A 21,112-nucleotide genomic window follows, 5' to 3' on the forward strand; every position below is an offset into this window, starting at 1 on the left:
TAAACAATCTAGAGTGACCTTGGTCTTATTGTTATCTCGCAGGGGGGCAGCTTGACTCAGCCACCCATATAAATGGCTCCTCATGGTTCTTTCTTAAAATTAAGGCCTTCCTTGCGAGCCTGCATTTCTAGTTTATAATTTATTTTCATATTTGCTCTATATCTCTTATTATATATAGTTATACTACTTGAAAAACGGTCTGCTGTACTTCCTACTTCATAATATCATTACTGTCCCACATATCCTATTATTCTGTTTGTTTTAAAGGATATATATATATATATATATATATATATATATATATATATATATATATATATTATAATAATAATAATAATAAGATATTACCCTTATAATGTCTTAATATTCCTTTTTATTATTCTTGTAAAGTTATAGTAGTATGTGTGTGTGCGTATGTTATGTCTACTTGCCCGCCCTTGACTGTACGAGCGTGTGTCTGTGTGTGTGTGTGTGTTAGCACTCCTCAGCTCGTATACTTCTTTTTGACTTTTTGAGTAATAAACCATAGTGTATTACTCTTAAAGATCTAAGATCTTTAAAGTGTGAATCCAATTCAATATTCAATATCAGTCAATATCCGCCTCACACTGCTTCTGTGTGTCTTGGTGCCTGTCTTTTCTTCTTCTCCCCTTTGTTGGAAGCTAGGTCTCCCTTATGTTTATTTTATGACATTTTTTATCCACAACAAGGTACCTATCAAGTTTCATGATGATTCCTAGATGCATTACGTGAAAATCTGATGATGTTTTAGGTCATATTTATGCAGAAATGTAGAAAATTCTAAATTCTAAAGGGTACACAAATTTTCAAGCACCTTATATTTCAGGTTTTGTGCAATTCTGCCCCCGATGAACGGCCACACACCAAACTTTGCTCCGAATATTATCCGGTATAAGTCTTTCAAGTTTGGTGAAAATCCGTTCAAACAATCATGAGTTACAGCTGCTTGAGTAAATTAGGCTCCACCTAAATAGAATTGATTGACATGTGGTGGCCATGCCGTTTAAATATTTCTGATCATTATTGAGGTTCACACTCTGCTGACTCGTTTAGTGTTTAAATGACTTGTGAATTTAAAGTGTGAACTTGAGTTCCGTGTGAATTCTCCTCTTTCTATCATTGGAAGAAGCCAGCTGGTGGTGCCACCGCTCCAGTTATAAATTCAGCTGGAGTACAACATTTTAAAGAGGTGATCCTAGATTATTTAAATCTGTATACTATAGCTGATTTTATAACAGGAGCTGTTGCACCACCAACATGGCTTCTTCCAATGGTAGGAAGAGGTACATAAACTATAATAAACACCTTCATCCAACATGGGTCTCAGCGCACGCGCACAGGATACACACGCAGCTCCTAAACATCTCCAGCTCGTGCGGAATCAAGTCAATAACATAAATAAATCAGAGAAAAACTCAGCAGGTGTGAGTGAGTGAGAGAGAGCGAGAGGTTATTACTGGCAGCAGCAGCCAGTGCAGCTCCACTCCCGAACACATGACGTCTGCGTCTCACCTGCGCCGAATCTGATTGGTCGAACGCACCGGGGAGGTCGAAGCTGATTGGCTGGAGCTTCACATGCCTTGTAATTGTGTAATTATGAAGAAGTGCGTCTCCTTAAAATTCACTCTGGGTGTGTCTTGGATAAGTTGAATAGAGGGATTAGTGATATGAGTCACTGTTTCAAAAAGAGAGAGAAAGGAGACAAAGACAAAGAGAGATACTTTTTTATTTGTGGAGGATTTTATTTTATTCCAACACAAGATGTTACTAAGATACCGATAGATGGCAAGTGTGTTTACCACCACCTAGTGGTCGACTCGGCTCATTTCAGGTTTTTAATTTGGAAAAAAAACACCGAAAAACAATAGAAACCCTCATAGAATGTGTAATGGTTTTAATGGGAATTGCATTGTTTTAATGGAAACTGTAATGGGCGCTGTGGGTCTCTAATGGTAATTTGTTGCCTTCTATTGGTGGCCTTATATCTAGTGGATACCATTAATGGCAAAAAAGGTGATGGTGATTGTTTGTAATGGTATTTGTAGTGGAAACCATTAGAAGTTCTGTGATGGCTTCTGTTGATTTTTTTTTACAGCAGGGGTCTTTAACTGTAAATACAACTGAAAATCCAATTCCGAAAAAGTTGGGACGGTATGGAAAATGAAAGAAAAAAAAAACCCAAAAGAATCGATTGAAAATTCAGTTCACCCTGTATTATACTGAAAACACATTATTAACATATTATTTTATGTTTTACTTTGTGAATTGAATTTATTTTTGAAAATAGACATTATACATTTCAAATCTGATGACGGCAACACACTCCAAAAAGTTGGGATAGTCGGCTGATGTGTAACATCAGCTTTTCTTTTAATAACACTTATTAAGCGTTTGGATGCTGAGTGAAGACACCAGTTGGTTAAGTTCAGCAAACGGAATTTTCCTCCATTCATCCATTATGCATTTCTTCAGCTGTGCAACTGTACGAGACCTTCATCGCCTTATATTGCACTTCATAATGTACCACGTTCTCAATGGGAGACAGGTCATTACTGCAGCAGGCCATGCTAGCACACACACTCTCTGCTTACGCAACCACGCGCTTGTAATCCGGGCAGAATGTGGTTTGGTGCTGTCCTGCTCTGGATGGCAGATTATGTTGCTCCAAAATGTGTACATAAATTTCTGCATTAATGATGCCTTCACAGATGAAGTTACCCATGCCATGTGCACTGACACACCCCCATACCTTGGGCACTGACATGCCCCCATACCATGGGCACTGACACGCCCCCATACCATGGGCACTGACATGCCACCATACCTTGGGCACTGACACGCCCCCATACCTTGGGCACTTTCACGGCCCCATACCATGGCCACTGACACGGCCCCCTACCATGACAGACACTGGATTTTGGCCCTGATGCTGATAACAGCTTGGAAGAAGAAGAAGAAGCAGCAGAATTACTAAAGTGTAAGGAGTGCGTTACAAGTGTGTTACCCTCTTATTCCTTGGATATGGATTTATTTATTTATTTTACTAATTTGCATAATGTGCAAAACCTACTTTTGACATCTTGTCCTAGGATTTTTGGGCTATTTGCACAAAATTGGTGCTTCAGTGTTACGAGTCCCCCTTTAAGCAGCGCGCTGTGGAGCATGTGAGCACGCGTACTTTTTCCCTTGTTGACAATCGTGACATTTCGACTCGTGCATTTGTTTATGTTTATGTTATGTCTCCTCCCCGTTCTGTCATTGGTTGTTGTTTCACGTGTGTCTGAATCGCCCTCCGCCGCCAGCCATTATAAGGCTGATTATGTCCGCATATATACCGCGCGCCTCCCAGCACACAAGGCGGAATATTGAGTTAGAATAGATTAGTTTAGAGTCCATACGATAGATAACCACAGTTCATAGTTTCATGTTTTGAGTCATAGTCATAGTTCATGTCATGTTTAGGTTCGTTAGTGTAGTTCACGCTGGTTTCTCCGCTACCAGTCCCTCACTGTAGCTTATGTTTCATGTTTTGTATCTCGACCCTGTTTTCCGTGACCACGATCTTGATTTGTGCCTCGCCCCTTTATATCTGTTTGCCGATCGCCTGACCTTTTGCCTGTTTTTGGATTACGTTTTGGATCACGTTTTGGATTTGTCTGCCTGTCTCTCTCCTAAATAAAACCTGTTCATCCTGCGCTTGTAAACGTCTGAACTTCCTCACATCACTGAAACGTGACATTCAGGGGAATCTCTTTTTCAAAAAAGTTGTTCAGAACATTTAGAAAAGGAAAAAATATGACTGCCACATGCCACTCAATTCATACAAGGCGGAGCCTAATTTACTCAAACAGCTGTAACACATGACTGCTTCTGTGGATTTGCACAAAATCATGCACAGGAGAAAATTATGAGCTCATTTGCAAATTTGGGGCATGGCCATACACAGAGGGAAAACCAAAGTCAGATAACTGTTTCTTGAAGTCCTGTCAAAATAAAATTTGGTAGATTATATTTACATGTACATTTATGGCATTTGGCAGATGCCCCTATCCAGAGTGACTTACATTTATGCAACTGAACAGTCTTGGGTTAAGGGCCTTGCTCAAGGGCCCAGCAGTGGCAGGTTGGCAGTGCTGAGATTTGAACCCACGACCTTCCAAGCAGTAGTCCAACATCTTAACAGCTGAGCTACCACTGGAAGTAAACGTGAATTTCAGATGTCGGTGTGCGTTCACTTCAGCATACTCCAGCAAATTATAGGAATTAGGAAATGTAAATTTACTACAAATTCTTCAAATGATATAAGGAAAAAAAATAAAAGTGGTTACAGTTCATAACCACAAGGTGGCACAGTCACAATGTTTTGGGTATATCCAGGGCATGATCCTGAAGACTCTTCTCAACATTTCTGATGAGACTTACCTGCATTAGTGAGATACCCCTGCTTTACATACCCCTGCTTTACATTTTTGCATTTGCCAGTGCATTTCAGGAGAACGGTTTTGAATATCAAAATTCCTTTGAGAAGTTTTGTTTAGATGCATTTCACGATGATGTGAGCCTAATCTGGTGAAGATTGGATACAATTTGGTTGAGGAGGAGCAGAAAAGGCAGTAAGATGTACAAAGCACAAGAGGCTCCACGCACCAGAGGAGGAGAAGGGGAGCCGAGACACACCGAGGGGCGAGTGGTCCGCATAGAAGGGGATGCGGTGCTCACCCCATATGTGACAGAGGAAGAAAAGGAATGGGAAGGCAGAGTTCGGCGGCTGGAGAACGGGATATCATACGGGGTGGGTAAAATGGAGGAACTGGAAAATCTTGCAGGTCAAGCACTCCAGATGGCAAAGGCTGCAAGGAATGCGACCAAGCACCGACTGGAAGAACCAAAGAGGCCACAGAATTCGGGAGAAGCACTGAACCAGTCAGCAGGAAAACAGCTAAAAAGCATGGGTAAGGCCTCAAAAGCCACAACACGAGTGCATAATGTAAAGCAACAGCGGAAGAGTAAGCAAGGGTGTTCAGATATGGATCTGGATGAACAAGAGGGGACTGAGAGTGAGGGGACCGAATCTGAAGACGAAGGAGAAAATGGACAGGACGTTAGCGAGGATGAGGGCCCAGGTGCCACCCACCCGACAAAGGTGAAGTCCAGTGTAACTAGAGCACTAAGGGACAGAGGGAGCCTGAAAACCCCAGCGAGATTCCAACCAGGCGTCACAAAGGCTCGGGCATTGGCGCGTTCCCGCTCCCAGTCCGAGTCTAGCCTGTATCTGGAGGAGCCACCCCAAGGTCAGATGCCTCTCATGGTCAAGGGAAAAGCCCTTCATTATGCACCCTGGAGCTTCATGGACCTGACTGGTCTGATTCAACGATTACCCAACATGTGTGAAGGGGGGCAGAAATGGATTACACAGTTCAAGGAAAAGACATCCGGACAGCACCTGGCGATTGGTGACATTGAAGCCATATTCTGCCAAACAGTGGGCAATGGGCGGGCTGAAGAGATGTTCAACACAGCAGAACATGGAGATTTGATAGACGACCCGCAGGCTGATGCTATCCCGTTTGGCCTATATCGACAAGGAATATGGGACGCAGTGAGAAGCATGTATCCGGCAAAGATGGACCCGAGGAAGCACGAAAACATACAACTCAAAGACGAAGAGAACGTAATCACCTTCATACAAGAATTCCAAGACAAATGGAGGGATGAAACGGGTGCCAAGTGGGATGAGTCAGTGGCAAGTGTGGGACTGTTTAAACTACTGCTGAAGAAGGCTCTCCCAGGGGAGGTGCAGAAGAAGTTGGAAGAAGTAGTGGGGCTCAGCGCAATGGAATGGAATTCATTTCTGGCACATGTGACCCATCACATGGAACAAAACAGAAAGCTGAAAAGAGAAGCCAAGGATGCCACGGAAACCCTGATGAACCAACTCTATAAAGCACAGCTCGGTGAACTGACAAGGACCAAACAGGAAGAGAAGGAATGAAGGAAAGAACATACCAAACAAGCAGCATTGATGGTGCCTCCCCAACAAACAACAGCCCCAGCACATACTGACCCTCTGACACAGCCAAGCGGGTACCAGGTCCAACCGCAAACACTAGTACCGCCCATGCCCGCCAAGATGCAACCCGCCCCAGTGGACTTCATGTATCCTGTGGGACCCCCTATGTACCAAGGGCCATCCTCTTCCACTCCTCCATGACGACGTCACGGAGCTGGTGGATGTTAGAGACCTTGTGCTCCTCCACCTTCCGTTTGAGGATGCACCACAGATGCTCAGTAGGGTTTAGTCCATCACCTTCACCCTCAGCTTCTTTAGCAAGGCAGTGGTCTTCTTGGAGGTGTGTTTGGGGTCGTTATCATGCTGGAATACTGCCCTGCAGCCCAGTCTCCGAAGGGAGGGGATCATGCTCTGCTTCAGTGTGTCACAGTACATGTTGGCATTGGAGGGATCTTTATTTCAGTCGGACGGTGAGGGGAGTGCGGGTGTGCGTGTGTGTGTCGAAGTGCAATCGGACGGTGAGGGTCTCAGCCGTCTTCGGTTACAGCCAGGGGGTGGAGCCTTCACTCGCGTCGGATTCGTCTGAAAACCAGAAAAACACACAACAGCGAATAGCAGACATGCACTTGTCACAAAATATCACCTAAGACACGCCAGATACTTGCACACATGCTCAGAGATCCTTCTATCCTCTTGCGAGTGGAATATCGCCCTTTTATATTCTCCCCTCGCCTGCTGGATGGTGGAATTCTTTCTGCGCGTTGCACCATTCACGAGCCGTGGGTGTGTCGGTGGCCCCGCCCCGCCGCCATGCACTGTCTGGCCATCCAAAACATTGGTGGCGCTGAAGCGGAGCTGTCTCTTCAGCGCCACTGTGGCAGTCGCGGGAGGAGCGATCTTTGTTTCCTGTGCGCCGGCCGCCGGCCTGTCGCCACAGTACCCTCCCCTCAGCTCCGAGCCCACTGCCGTCGTGTGTCGGGCCCACAGTGCATCCAGTCGCGAGAGGCCATCTGCATTCCCATGGTGGGTCCCTGCCCGGTGCTGGACCTGGAATGAGAAATCCTGCAATGAGTGGAACCATCGGGTCACCCTGGCATTAGTGTCCTTGGCCTTGGCCATCCGCTTCAGTGGGGTGCGGTCTGTCACCAGGCCGACCAGCCAGGTAGTATCACAGCTCTTCAATGGCCCACTTTATCGCCAGGGCCTATCGTTCCACGGCCGCATACTTCCTCATAGCTGGGGACAACTTTTGACTAATGTAGAGGACCGGGTGTTCCTCCCCGTCGAAGGTCTGCAAGAGAACAGCGCCCGGCCTGGTCTCAGAGGCATCTGTGTGTACGGTGAATGGGAGAGCGAAGTCTGGGTTGCGTAGCACTGGGGCGCTGGTGAGGGCCTCCTTTAGGGCTTGGAACGCCTGCTCTGCCTCCGCAGACCATTTCACCCGGTCCGGCTGGCCCTTCTTCGTAAGGTCTGAGAGGGGGGAAGCTATAGAGGATAAGTTAGGCACGAACCTGCGGTAATACCCTGCCAATCCCAAGAAGGCACGTACCTGTTTCTCTGATGTGGGCTGGGGTAGTCCTTCACTGCCTCAATTTTCATCGCCTGTGGCTTCAGCATAAACCGGCCAATACGGTAGCCCAGGTACTGTGCCTCGGTCATCCCTAGGTGGCATTTCTTGGGGTTGGCGGTCAGCCCGGCCTTCTGGAGTTCCTTCAGAACCTCCCCCAGGTGGAACAGGTGGTCCAACCAAGTGGAGTAGTAGATGACTACGTCGTCTAGGTAGGCGGCCGCGAACATACGGTGGGGTCACAGGACAATGTCCATCAGCTGCTGGAACGTTGCGGGCGCTCCGTGTAGCCTGAATGGGAGAACCCGGTACTGCCAGTGACCGGTGGCTGTGCTGAAGGCCATCTTCGGTCTCACATCCGCTGCCAGCGCGACTTGCCAGTAGCCTTTCGTTAGGTCCAGGGTAGATATGAACCGGGCCCTCCCCAGTCACTCCACGAGGTCATCCACTCGGGGGAGGGGATAGCTATCGAACTCAGAGACCTGGTTCAGCTTCTGGAAGTCGTTACAAAGCCGCATACTTCCATCCGGCTTCGGCACAACGACGATGGGGCTGGACCAGGGGCTGTTGGACTCCTCTATGATGTGATCCCGCAGCATTCGGCCAACTTCTTCCTCGATAGCCTTGCGCCGGGCCTTTGGGACACGGTAGGGCCGCTGTCTTACCACTACTCCTGGAGGGATCTTGATATCGTGTTGGACCAGCTGCGTCATTCCTGGGGAGGTAGAAAACAGATCGGAAAATTGGTCCACCAACTCGGTTAGCTCCTGTCTTTGTGTGGGGGTAAGATCTTCCCCCAATTCTACCACGGTACCCTTGCCGTGATCTGTGTCCTGAGTCGCGTACGCCGATACTACCGGCACCGGTTCTACCCACTTCTTCAGCAGATTCACGTGGTAGAGTTTTTCCTCTGGTCGCTTACCGGGCTGCTGCAGGGGGTAGTTTATGTTGCCTTTTTGCTCGAGGACTGTGTACGGGCCTTGTCACCGGGCCAGGAACTTGCAGGAGATACTGGGCACTAGTAGGAGCACCCGATCGCCCGCTTGGAACTCCCGAGGCTGTGTGGGATGGTTGTACACCCTTTTCTGTTCTTCCTGGGCAGCTCGCATGTGCTTCTGAACTATCGGGTTTACACGGTCAATCTTCTCTTGCATCTACTGCACATAGTCGATGACCGAGCAGAATGGGGACGGTTGCTCCTCCCACGCTTCGCGGGCCACATCCAGCAGTCCTTGAGGTCGATGTCCGAAGAGGAGCTCAAAGGGGGTGAAGCCTGTGGACGCCTGGGGCACTCCCGGATGGGCGAAGAGCACGTAGGGAAGGAGGAGGTCCCAGTTCCTCCCTTCCTTGTCTACCACCCGGCGTAACATCTGTTTTAGTGTCTGGTTGAATCTCTCGACCAGTCCATCAGTTTGCGGGTGGTAGACAGACGTCTTGAGGTGTTTCACCTGTAACAGCCAACAGAGATCAGACATTAGCTTGGACACAAAAAGCATACCTTGGTCAGTCAGAATGTCCTTTGGGATCCCCACACGACTGAACAGGAGTACCAGTTCTCTGGCGATGTTGCGGGAGGTGGCTTTGCGTAGTGGCACCGCCTCGGGGTACCGGGTGGCATAGTCCACGATGACAAGTATGTACTCGTGGCCCTGGGTGGACATGGGGAGTGGCCCTATGAGGTCCATTCCAATACTTTCAAAGGGGATGCTGATGATGGGAAGTGGGATCAGGGGCGCCGGCGGGGGCTTCCTGGAGGCGGTACGCTGACACTGAGGGCACCGTTGACAAAAGGCCCAGACCTCTGTGTCCATCCTCGGCCAGGTGAAGCGGTCCTTCAGTTTTTCCCCAGTGTTTCAGGCCCCCAGGTGGCCCCTGAGCGGATGGGTATGGGCCAGGTGCAACAGTGTTTGGGTTCAGGTCTTGGGGACTACCAGGAGGCCGTTTTAGTGTTGTTTGTGGAGGGATCTTTATTTCAGACGGACGGTGAGGGGAGTGCGGGTGCGTGTGTGTCGAAGTGCGATCGGGCGGTGAGGGTCTCAGCCGTCTTCGGTTACAGCCAGGGGGCAGAGCCTTCACTCGCATCGGATTCATCTGAAAACCAGAAAAACAACAGCGATTAGCGGACATGCGCTCGTCGCAAAATATCACCTAACACACGCCAGATACTTGCGCACATGCTCGGAGATTCTTCTCTCTTCTTGCAAGTGGAATATCACCCATTTATATTCTCCCCTCGCCCGCTGGATGGTGGAATTTTTCACCATTCACAAGCCATGGGTGTGTCGGTGGCCCCGCCCCGCCGCCATGTGCTCTCTGGCCGTGCAAAACACTGGTGGCACTGAAGTGGAGCTGTCTCTTCAGCGCCACTGCGGCAATCGTGGGAGGAGTGATCTTTGTTTCCTGGGTGCCGGCCACCGGCCTGTCAGCACAACTGTTACTCAAGCTGTACACTCACTACTTTACATTGTAGCAAAGTGTCATTTCTTCAGTGTTGTCACATGAAAAGATATCATCAAATATTTACAAAAATGTGACGGGTGTACTCACTTTTGTGAGATACTGTAATCACACTGTCACGTTTCAAGGTAGATTCGGAAGTAATCGCAGATATACAATGTTTTATTAAACAAACAAACAACAAAACAATGACACTAAGACAACCTGGCAAAATATTGTAGCAAGAAACAAAACACGGTAACATGGAACACAGTAGTCTAAGACAAACGTAAGACAGAGAAGCAGTGCAAACAACGGCTATATATAAGTGTGTTCATTAACAGAAACGTGATTCAGGTGCAGGTGGTCATGTGACATGTAGTGCAGTGCTGATGGGAACTGAACTGAAGGGGCTGATGGGAACTGAAGTCCAGAGTAACCTCCTTGATATATGACACACATGTACAAATGTGATATTGTCCAAGCTTGCCACTCTTTGGGTTTTGGTGAATTGATGATGACACTTTAATGCTCTTTTGCATGTGAAGAATAATTATTATTATAATAATAAGTATGCACAAGAACAATAGTAGTGCTTTTCAAGCACCACTAATAAGTATGCCGAATAACAATAGTAGTACTTTTCAATCACCACTAATAATAATAATAATAATAATAATAATAATAATAATAATAATAATGATATTTTTAAAAAACATAAGTTGCTACACTGTTTGATTTTTAGACACATTACATTTTCAAAACACATATCAAGCCTTTTATTATTGGGAGCTATGATTAATATATTTTAAATAAATGAAGTATCATTATTTGTACTGGTCGACCGATATGGGTTTTTTAATGTCAGTGCCGATATCTAGAAAGCAGCGTAGTCGATACGAGGCCGATATAACACCAATTTAATTACAGTCGATGAGACATACAGAAAAATTGATGAAACTAAATGAACATTTGTCTTGTTTTAAAAATGACTGAAGACACACACATGTCTGAGGAAGAACCAATCATGAGATTGGTGATTGTCTGTGATGTAAATTGTTTTCAGTTTGTTTGAATTTGTTCACTGCACACCTGTGTTGTTATAGGAGTTCACCATGAGCTTGTTTACTACTGCTGGGCTGCAGATCTGACGGCACACGTTACTGATTGAATACGACTGAGACTGACTGTCTGGTAGATGCTCGCTTCACGTCTGTAGTCAGTTTTTTTATTGTCAAGAATAAGGAAAAATGCGCTTACTATATTATATCAAAAGTCGGCCTTGTCACATACCGGCTGAATGGGAAAATTTATCGGCCGATGTTGATAATAAAAAATGGCAAACGTCAAGCACTAGTTATTTGTTTGTTTGCTACAGGTCTATCTAGTTCAAATCGACATCAACAACAACCACTCCGTTCATTTTTGCTGTGTAACTCATCCATCTTCTACCACTTCAGGGTCACGGGGGAAGCCAATCCCATGGAGCATTGGGCACAAAGCGGGGTACACCCTTGTGCCCAATGATTGGCACAGGGTGCCAATCCATCACAGGGCACAATCACATACATACTCACACACCCATTCTACGGACAGTCAGCCTACCATGCATGTCTTTGGACAAGGGGAGAGAACCCGAAGGAAACCCCCGCAGCAGGGGAGAACAAACTCCACACACACATGGCCCCGCCAGGAATCAAACCCCAGACCCTGGAGGTGTAAGGCTAACCACGTGCTAACCACTAAGCCACCGTGTGCTTCTGTGAACCAATCCATAGTTGAACCAATCTATGGATTGTTTTTCTCCCCAAAAATGTGAGGATGAAAAGCAGAGGACAAAAATAATTAGTATTTAGTATTATATATATGTATATTTAGTAATTATAGTATTTATAATTAGTATCTGGTAATTAGTTTCCTCAAATTTTTTTCAGTTAAATGAACTGTCCAGTTTTACAGGGTACCTAATTTCTTTGAAGAGGGACTGGACTACAGAATCTATGAAGGATTGAACTTTTTTATTGAATCATTTTTCCTCCACTCATTTTTCATTAAAAAATGTTTTCCCCCTGTAATTTTAGCATTGTGGTTAGTGCAGTACATCGCCAGGACACCGACGTTAATAAGAATTAATAAATAACAGAAAAAGAGTTCCCCAGGAGTGTAGCAGGCAGTCTTGTAGCTCTTTGAAGGTGTGTACAGTAACGCTAATAATTGAACGCACGAGTGACAATTTTTACCTTCAGAACCTCACAAGAAATGCAGAAAAGTTCGAGCTACAAAACATTAAGAACAGAAGTGTTAGTCAGTCTGGTTGATATTCAAGATTCAAGACTATATTATCATTCTTACTCTGCACTCATTCCGCTCACATGGTGAAAAGGCTTAGTAATTTAATTCTTCAATTCAGCCACCTTGCAGTGTCTGGTGTATATCAGCGACATTACAGTCATTAATCTGCAGCACATTCATTATTGTTATATTTGCTTATGTACAGTAATGTGCCATTAGAAATGACGTTTCATCCAACAGTCAAATGTTTACATTACAACTGATGATTTCATATCTAGTGTATTCTATTCTAATTGTAAATTGATTATTCATATTTTTTTTCTTTATTTAGACACCACACACGTATCGTCGTGTATCCTGACTTGAGTGTACAGAATAAATGCAGTGGATGATCATTTGATTAAACACCGAACTCTGGACTACTGCCTCATTGTGTGTTCTTGCTGCTAGAACATATGACCTATAATATATCTTACACATACAAATGTGATGTTGTCCAAGCTTGCCACTCTTTGGGTTTTGGTGAACTAAGGATGACGCTTTAATGCTCTTTTGCATGTGCTTTAAATGAATTCAGACAAGCTGAAGTGACTAAGTTGTAAGCTGGGCCAGCGGAGAAGCAACAAAAGGATTACAGAGTTGAGACGCAAAACAGTTTAAAAAAAAAACTTAAAAGATGAAATCTCTCTGTTTCTTGTGTCTCCTGTTGGTACTTTATGGGATGGCTGTAAGTCTGGTAATAGAATACAGTTTCGTTGCTCAGTCGATGGACTGGACTACAGCTCAGAACTATTGCAGGCAGCACTATGGGGATTTGGCTATCATCACTACTGAAGAGGAAAACCAGAGAGCTGTGAAGGTTATAGGGCAAAATTCTGTGTATGCTTGGATTGGGCTGTACAGAATTGCACCACATGTCAACGCCTGGAAGTGGTCTAATGGAAAAGAAGTAAATTTCACAAAGTGGAACCACGGCGAGCCTGATGATCAGGGTTCAGGAGAGGATTGTGCTGTTATGAATTCTAATGGCTGGTATGATATTAGTTGTGGGGGAAATTTTGCTTCCATTTGTCGTAGGAGCTTCGTGTTGGTGAAGGAGAAAAAAACATGGGATGAGGCTCTCAAGTACTGCAGGACGCACTACACTGACTTGACCTCTGTGGATTCGGGAACACTGCTAGACATGCTTAAAACAGAGACTCAACAAGCTCAAACAGCCAGTGTGTGGACAGGTCTGCGTTTCCTCGATGGACAGTGGTTCTGGGTGAACGGGGTGCCGCTGGGGAGCCTGGTATCACTGCCTTCATGCCCAGTCCAACCCTATCACTGTGGTGCGTACAACTTCAACACGAAAGTCTGGGAGAACAGAGACTGCAACGAGAAGCTTCATTTCCTCTGCTAATATTACTGAAGGTGAGCAATAAACATCCAGAACATTAACCAGGATCGTGTACGTTTTAATATTAATGTCATAAAGCATGATAGTTGCTAGAACTTTCAGTCCAGCACTAAAGACTTAACTGTAGAAGTGTGTATCACGTTCACTTTGTCCTTCACTCACTCCTTCAACCTGAATATATCAAAAACTGTACATGTTTCTCTTCCTAAACAGACGACTCTCTGCAACTGGAATGAGAAGAACGTCTCCCTCAAGAAGCGTTCTTCAAGAATTCATTCAGATCTAGATATTATGTAGTATGTTTAACCCAGGATCATCACTTAAACTAGAACTTAATCTATAATATAACAGTGAATTGGGGCAGGTGTAATAATTTCATGTTAGAACATTATGTACTTCAGAGTAAATGTTTGGTGGTTGTTTTTCAGTGACTTGTAGGGAAAAACTAGAACGCTAGTGTTTAAAAAAATTAAATGGAATGAAGATAACCATTAAGGCTTGTTAGATAATCCAAGATAACTTGAAGGGTGTGGTTATGTTGTTCTAAAGAGACCTGCTGTCTTAGTTTGCATTTGACTGCTTTGAATAGGAAATCTGATGCGCAAAGGTATAGTACTTTCTGACATTACTTTGCATTGACCTTGAGGCACAAAATACATTTAATCATTGTTATTCCTGTACTAAATACTATCATAAAAAAAAAAAAAACATTGCTGTAAAGAGAATACTCCAAGTTGTTAAAAAGTCAACTTTAAGTAAAGTAAGTCATGTAAAAACTAAACTCAATTCACCCCCTGTTGACATCTATACCACAGACTATGTGGATCTTTGTGGATTGTATGTTCCTGAAGCACCCTGCTGTTCATATGTTAAAACTTCTCTTGCATTTTTTGTTTGTTTGTTTTTTGTTTGTTTGTTTGTTTGTTTTTGAGGATAAGCAGTAAGGAAAAGGGATGGATTTCCTTACTGCTTATCCTGCACAGGGTTGCGTAGGAGCCTGGAGTCTACCCCAGGGATCTCAGGAAACCCATTGCAGGGCACAATCACACACACACTCACACACCCATTCATACACTACGGACAATTTTGGAAATGCCAATCAGCCTACAACAAATGTCTTTGGACTGGGGGAAGAATCTGGAATACCTGGAGGAAACCCCCAAAGCACAGGGAGAGCATGCAAACTATGTGCTCACATGGCAGAGGCAGGATTCAAACCACTAAACCACTGTGCCCCCCCATGCATGCAACCCCCCCCCCCATTTATATATATATATATATGTATATATGTATATATGTATGTATATATGTATATATGTATGCATGTTTGTGAAACATGTAGAAAATATTTATGAAGTGTAATCAATATGTACAACCAACATTTAGAATTATTACTTAAGCATAATCTAATAATCGATATTAGTTAACAAGCATAATCTATATGATAATCAATATTTAGAAGCATAATCTAAATCCATAGAACACTTTTTGATCAAGTTTTATTCTACGTGTGTATTGAGTTAGATGAATTCTGTGTCTTACTGTACAGTAATAGTTTTTCCGTATCAGCCTGTACCTTCCTACATAGAAATAAATTGGCATTAGACATTCGTTGAAAACTGCTTTTGTAAGTAAATAACCTTGAGGCTGGATACCAATTAACGATTTAGGATAGGGCCTGAGGAAGGGAGGTAGATATCAGCTAGGACAGCAGATAGAAATAGACAGAAGCTCATTGAGACATAAGAAGGGAGTGTTGGTCAGAGAGAAACAAAAAACAAAGACTCTGTCTGAGTGAAACCTTTTTTTTTTTTAACAGAAACCTTGTCCTCATAAAACCCTTTCAAGAAAAACAACTAACTGCGCATGCTCCACAAATTTAAGATAACATATAGACATGAATAATTGATTGTGGCGAAGAAGATTGGTCTGTTTTTAACAAGAAAAGGTAAAACCCCGCCTAAGAGTAATGAGTACGCTGTGGAGAAAGGTATAAAAAGGGCTGTGTGTGTTTGCATAATTTAGACTTTCTGCAGACTGTCTCACATTATTGTTTCAATAAAGTTGAATTACTTTTTGACATCTACAAACCCTCTGTCTCTGAAGTTATTTTGACTTACGTTGGAAAGATTGTTTGCCATGACAAACACAGGACATTTATTTGTTATACCTCTGCGTTTGTATTGGCAAATCTCTTTCTGTTTGTTTGAGAGTCGAGTCTTCCTGTGAAAAGCAGATTGTGTTTGTTTGCGAAATTATTTGTTTAGTTTTGGCACAAATTTTTACTCCATATTACAAGCGGAATTTTTCAGTGGCCAAGCATTTCAGCATACTCCAGGGATTTATAGGAAAAAAGAACTGTGAATTTAGCACAAATAAGTTGTTACAGTTCTTGAACACAAGGTGGAGCTGTCAGGAAACGTCTTGGGTACATTCAATTCAATTTTACAAAATTTGGAGGAGGAGGAGCAAAAAAAGCAATTACAGGAAAAGAGTTTGGAATATCGACTTTTGTCCAAGTTGGTCTGAATACGATGCGTGCCAAACTTGTTGTTGATTGGACATAATTTGTAGGAGGAGTAGCAAAAAACCCTGTTTTTGACTAAATCCAAGATGATTGACAGGAAGTACACGTGAATTTCAGATGTCGGTGTGCGTTCACTTCAGCATACTCCAGCAAATTATAGGAATTAGGAAATGTGAATTTACTACAAATTCTTCAAATGATATAAGGAAAAAAATAAAAGTGGTTACAGTTCATAACCACAAGGTGGCACAGTCACATAACGTTTTGGGTATATTCAGGGCGTGATCCTGAAGACTCTTCTCAACGCTTGTGATGACACTTAGCTGCATTAGTGAGATACCCCTGCTTTACACTTTTGCATTTGCCAGTGCGTTTCAGGAGAACGGTTTTGAATATCAAATTTCCTTTGAGAAGTCATGATGATGTCAGCCAAATGTGGTGAAGATTGGATACAATTTGGTTGAGGAGGAGCAGAAAAGGCAGTAAGATGTAAGCATTTTCAGCATGTTAATGTAACATTTGACCAGTAGTTGGCGCTGACCTGAAATTTGTTGCATAGCCTCAGGTCATGGTCCTGAAGGTGCTTACCAAATTTTGTGTCACTGCACAAAGTCGTTGCTGTAACGAAACCCAGGGATGGACAGGAAGTAAGCACAGGAGAGCTGTCTTTATTAATAAACAAAGAAACAAACAAACAAACACAAGAAACGCGGTCTAGGTTGAACAGGACTATGGTCTAGGCATTACTCGGGAACGGAAGAGGGACATGAGACCGCTAGCATGCTACCCGCATTCCCTACTGAACTAACACACGCGCTAAACACTACAAACGTTACTAACTATGCAACCGATAATACTGCGTGAAGTGCGCAGCCACACGAGGGGTTTAAATAGCCAACATAATTACACTAAACATAAACACCTGGCTCTAATTAAGCTACACCCTGTCACGTGTCTTGTTGGAAGCTGCACCTCAGTGCCCTCTGCCGGCTGCGGCGTAACAGAACCCCCCTCCAAAGGCGCCACTCCCGGAGCGCCAAAAACCCCCCTCCAACGGGGGTCCTGGGTCCCTGGGAAAGCTGTCTTTCTGCTGGAACGCTGGCTGCCGCCCCCGGCGGCATTGGAACGCTGGGCGGCACTGGGAGGCTGAATGCCGCCCCTGGCAGCACTGGGAAGCTGGATGCCGCCTTTGACGGCACTGGGACGCTGGGCGGCGTCCTGGCGGCACTGGGACGCTGGGCAGCATCCCCGGCGGCACTGGGATGCTGGATGCCGTCCCCGGCGGCACTGGGACGCTGGGCGGTGTCCCCGGCGGCACTGGAACTCGGAGGGACTGGAACTGGACTGGAACTCGGAGGGACTGGACCCAGACTGGTGCTCAGGACAGGTTCCTTGGCTGAGCAGGGCAGCGGGACGGCCTCCTCGGCCGGGCAGGGCAGCGGGACGGCCTCCTCAGCTGAGCAGGGCAGCGGGATGGCCTCCTCGGCCGGGCAGGACAGTGGGTCGGCCTCCTCGGCCGGGCAAGGCAGCGGGACGGCTTCTTTGGCGGGCAGGAGCTCCACAGCCAAGACCTCCCCATAGGCCTCACGCTGCAGCTCTGAGGTCGCCATGTTGACCTCAGGCGGGAGCTCCACAGCCGAGGCCTCCCCGTACATGAGGCGCTGACACATGTACAACTGCTCCGAGGCGCTGACACATGTACCTCTGCTGCTGTAACGGCCTTGTTAAAAGAGGCGTTTGGTCTGGAGAAGGAGCCAGTTTTGGACCGGTCCCACCGGACCCTTCAGCTGAAGCCCAAGCCTGGTGAACGACCACGAGCTATTGTGTGCAGATTCCACTATCACGGTGACTGTGTTGACATTTTACGCCGCGCGAGAGATTAAAGTGAGGGATTATAGTGAGGGATTTGACCATCTCCGTTTTCCCTGACTACACAGCCAAGACAGCCCAGGCCCGGCCTGCATTTAACGAGGTTCGGCGTCAACTTCGTGGTATTGAGGGCGCTCGCTATGGAATACTTCACCCAGCTTGGCTTCGCATTACATATAACGGTGTTCAGAAGGACTTTGTTTCAGCGGCGGAAGCAGGAGACTATGTTAAACTCTTGATATCGGGGTGAACTGCATCACCTACACAGCGGAGTCTTATTCACTCTTCTTTTATTTTTATTTTCTTGCACTTGGCCTTCCAGCTCTACAGAATTCGGATTTTGATTGAAGATATTGTCGTTGCATTACTTCGCCTAGATTTTGTGGACTTACTCCTCTTAAAATCTACTTCTGTATTAATGTGCTTCTCTGTTTTGAGGCTCTGACTGGGTTAGAGTTTCTGTTTATTTAATTTTATTAGTGTTTTTTCCTCGGCTTTACGTGCTACACTGTTATATTATTTGTTACAAGTCTTTAAAAGTTAAGGACATTATATTTACTATTGTGTGCAGACTGTTTATCAGACTTGAAGTCAGTAGGGGCCTTTTCTCTTACTGGAACTATTTGTCTTGGTAATTTTGTTGGTTAATTCAGCTTACTCTCCGAGTTGTTTTCACATTATGGACAACGTTACGTTTTTGTAGGATACACTGCTGTCTCATATATGTTATGGAAACTTTGGGTGTGGGAGTTTGGAGGATTGTGAGAGTAAACAAAACATGCCAATGCTTTGAAGGATGTGAATTGGAACAGAGTAATGTTATTTAATTGTGAATCTGTTTTTATTATTAATCTGAGTATTTAAACCTAACATGGTGAACAAATTATATTATAGAATTCAGGCAATTTTACTGGGGTTATCTCATACAGTGTAGTAAGTATTAATCTGGAAAGACCTTTGTAATATTACAGTCTAAATCTGGATTTAAAGAGAAGCAAATCAGTAAATGAATCATACGTAAATGAATCACATGAAAATTAATCACATGAAAATGAATCACATGTAAATGAATCATATGTAATGGAATCACATGTAAATGAATCACATGTAAATGAATCATATGAAAATGAATAAAATAAATTAAAGACAAAAAAAAAAAAAGAAATGGCATTTCATCCAACAGTCAACTGTTTAATTTTTTTTTATTATTATTAAAGAGAAGCAACAAAAGGATTACAGAGTTGAGACGCATAACAGTTTAAAAAAAAAACACTTAAAAAATGAAATCTCTCTTCTTTATGTGTCTCCTGTTGGAACTTTATGGGATGGCTGTAAGTCTGGTAATAGAATACAGTTTCGTTGCTAAGTCGATGGACTGGACTACAGCTCAGAACTATTGCAGGCAGCACTATGGGGATTTGGCTATCATCACTACTGAAGAGGAAAACCAGAGAGCTGTGAAGGTTATAGGGCAAAATTCTGTGTATGCTTGGATTGGGCTGAACAGAATTACACCACATGTCAACGCCTGGAAGTGGTCTAATGGAAAAGAAGTAAATTTCACAAAGTGGTCCTCCGGCGAGCCTGATGATCAGGGTTCAGGAGAGGATTGTGTTGTTATGAATTCAAATGGCTGGAATGACGTTAGCTGTGGGGAAACTCATGTAAACACCTTAATCAGAATATTGTCTTACTCAGAATAAGGTCAATTAGTAGATTACTGTTGTCCATGTAAACATAGTCACTTACTCATAAGTGCACAATGTTTTATCATAAACTCATTCAAGAGAAAAGTATACAATTAAACAACACCTGCCCCAGTTTTCAATGAGCCAAAACTATTTTACTGTTATATTATAGATTAAGTTCTAGTTTAAGTGATGATCCTGGGTTAAACATACTACATAATATCTAGATCTGAATGAATTCTTGAAGAACGCTTCTTGAGGGAGGCATTCTTCTCATTCCAGTTGCAGAGAGTCGTCTGTTTAGGAAGAGAAACATGTACAGTTTTTGATATATTCAGGTTGAAGGAGTGAGTGAAGGAGAAAGTGAACGTGATACACACTTCTACAGTTAAGTCTTTAGTGCTGGACTGAAAGTTCTAGCAACTATCATGCTTTATGACATTAATATTAAAACGTACACGATCCTGGTTAATGTTCTGGATGTTTATTGCTCACCTTCAGTAATAATAGCAGAGGAAATTAAGCTTCTCGTTGCAGTGTCTGTTCTCCCAGACGTACGTGTTGAAGTTGTACGCACCACAGCGATAGGGTTGGACTGGGCATGAAGGCAGTGATACCAGGCTCCCCAGCGGCATCCCGTTCACCCAGAACCATTGTCCATCGAGGAAACGCAGACCTGTCCACACACTGGCTGTTTGAGCTTGTTGAGTCTCTGTTTTAAGCAGGTCTAGCAGTGTTCCCGAATCCACAAAGGTCAAGTCAGTGTAGTGCGTCCTGCAGTACTTGAGAGCCTCATCCCATGTTTTTTTCTGCTTCACCAACACGAACCTCCTACAACAAATGGAAGGGAACGTTTTATAACAGCTAGTATCATACCAGCCATATGAATTCATAACAACACAATTCTCTCCTGGACCCAGATCATTCGGCTCTCTAGGGTACCAGTTTGTGAAATTCGACTGTTCTCCACCAGACCACTGCCAGATGTTTCCATGTGGTTCAGTTCTGTTCAGCCAAATCCAAGTTTTAGAAGTGTTTTGCCCTGTAATCGTCACAGCTCTCTGGTTTTCCTCTTCAGTAGTGATGGTAGCCAAATCCCCATAGCGCTGCCTGCAATAGGTCTGAGCTGTAGTCCAGTCCATCGACTGAGCAACGAAACTGTATTCTATTATCAGACTTACAGCCATCCCATGAAGTACCAACAGGAGACACATAAAGAAGAGAGATTTCATCTTTGTTGTTATGTGTCTAAGCTCTGTAAACCTTTATTTGCAGCTCTGCCAGCTCAATTTTCTGACTTCAG

General features: G+C 44.3%; 2 protein-coding genes across 2 annotated transcripts; one reads left to right on the forward strand and one right to left on the reverse strand.

The window, feature by feature from the left end:
- The first annotated feature begins 12,977 nt into the window (after positions 1-12,977).
- Positions 12,978-14,030, forward strand: LOC128609345 (macrophage mannose receptor 1-like). The gene has a single exon (XM_053627877.1). It carries the CDS (start codon positions 13,003-13,005, stop codon positions 13,726-13,728), a length of 726 nt encoding a protein of 241 aa, XP_053483852.1. The 5' UTR covers positions 12,978-13,002; the 3' UTR covers positions 13,729-14,030.
- A 6,142-nt stretch (positions 14,031-20,172) lies between these two features.
- On the reverse strand, positions 20,173-20,951 carry LOC128609331 (snaclec rhodocytin subunit alpha-like). Its single transcript, XM_053627864.1, has one exon. It carries the CDS (start codon positions 20,949-20,951, stop codon positions 20,307-20,309), a length of 645 nt encoding a protein of 214 aa, XP_053483839.1. The 3' UTR covers positions 20,173-20,306.
- Between the last annotated feature and the right edge of the window lie 161 nt (positions 20,952-21,112).

This window comes from Ictalurus furcatus, chromosome 6 (assembly GCF_023375685.1).
Source record: "Ictalurus furcatus strain D&B chromosome 6, Billie_1.0, whole genome shotgun sequence".
Lineage (NCBI taxonomy): Eukaryota > Metazoa > Chordata > Actinopteri > Siluriformes > Ictaluridae > Ictalurus > Ictalurus furcatus.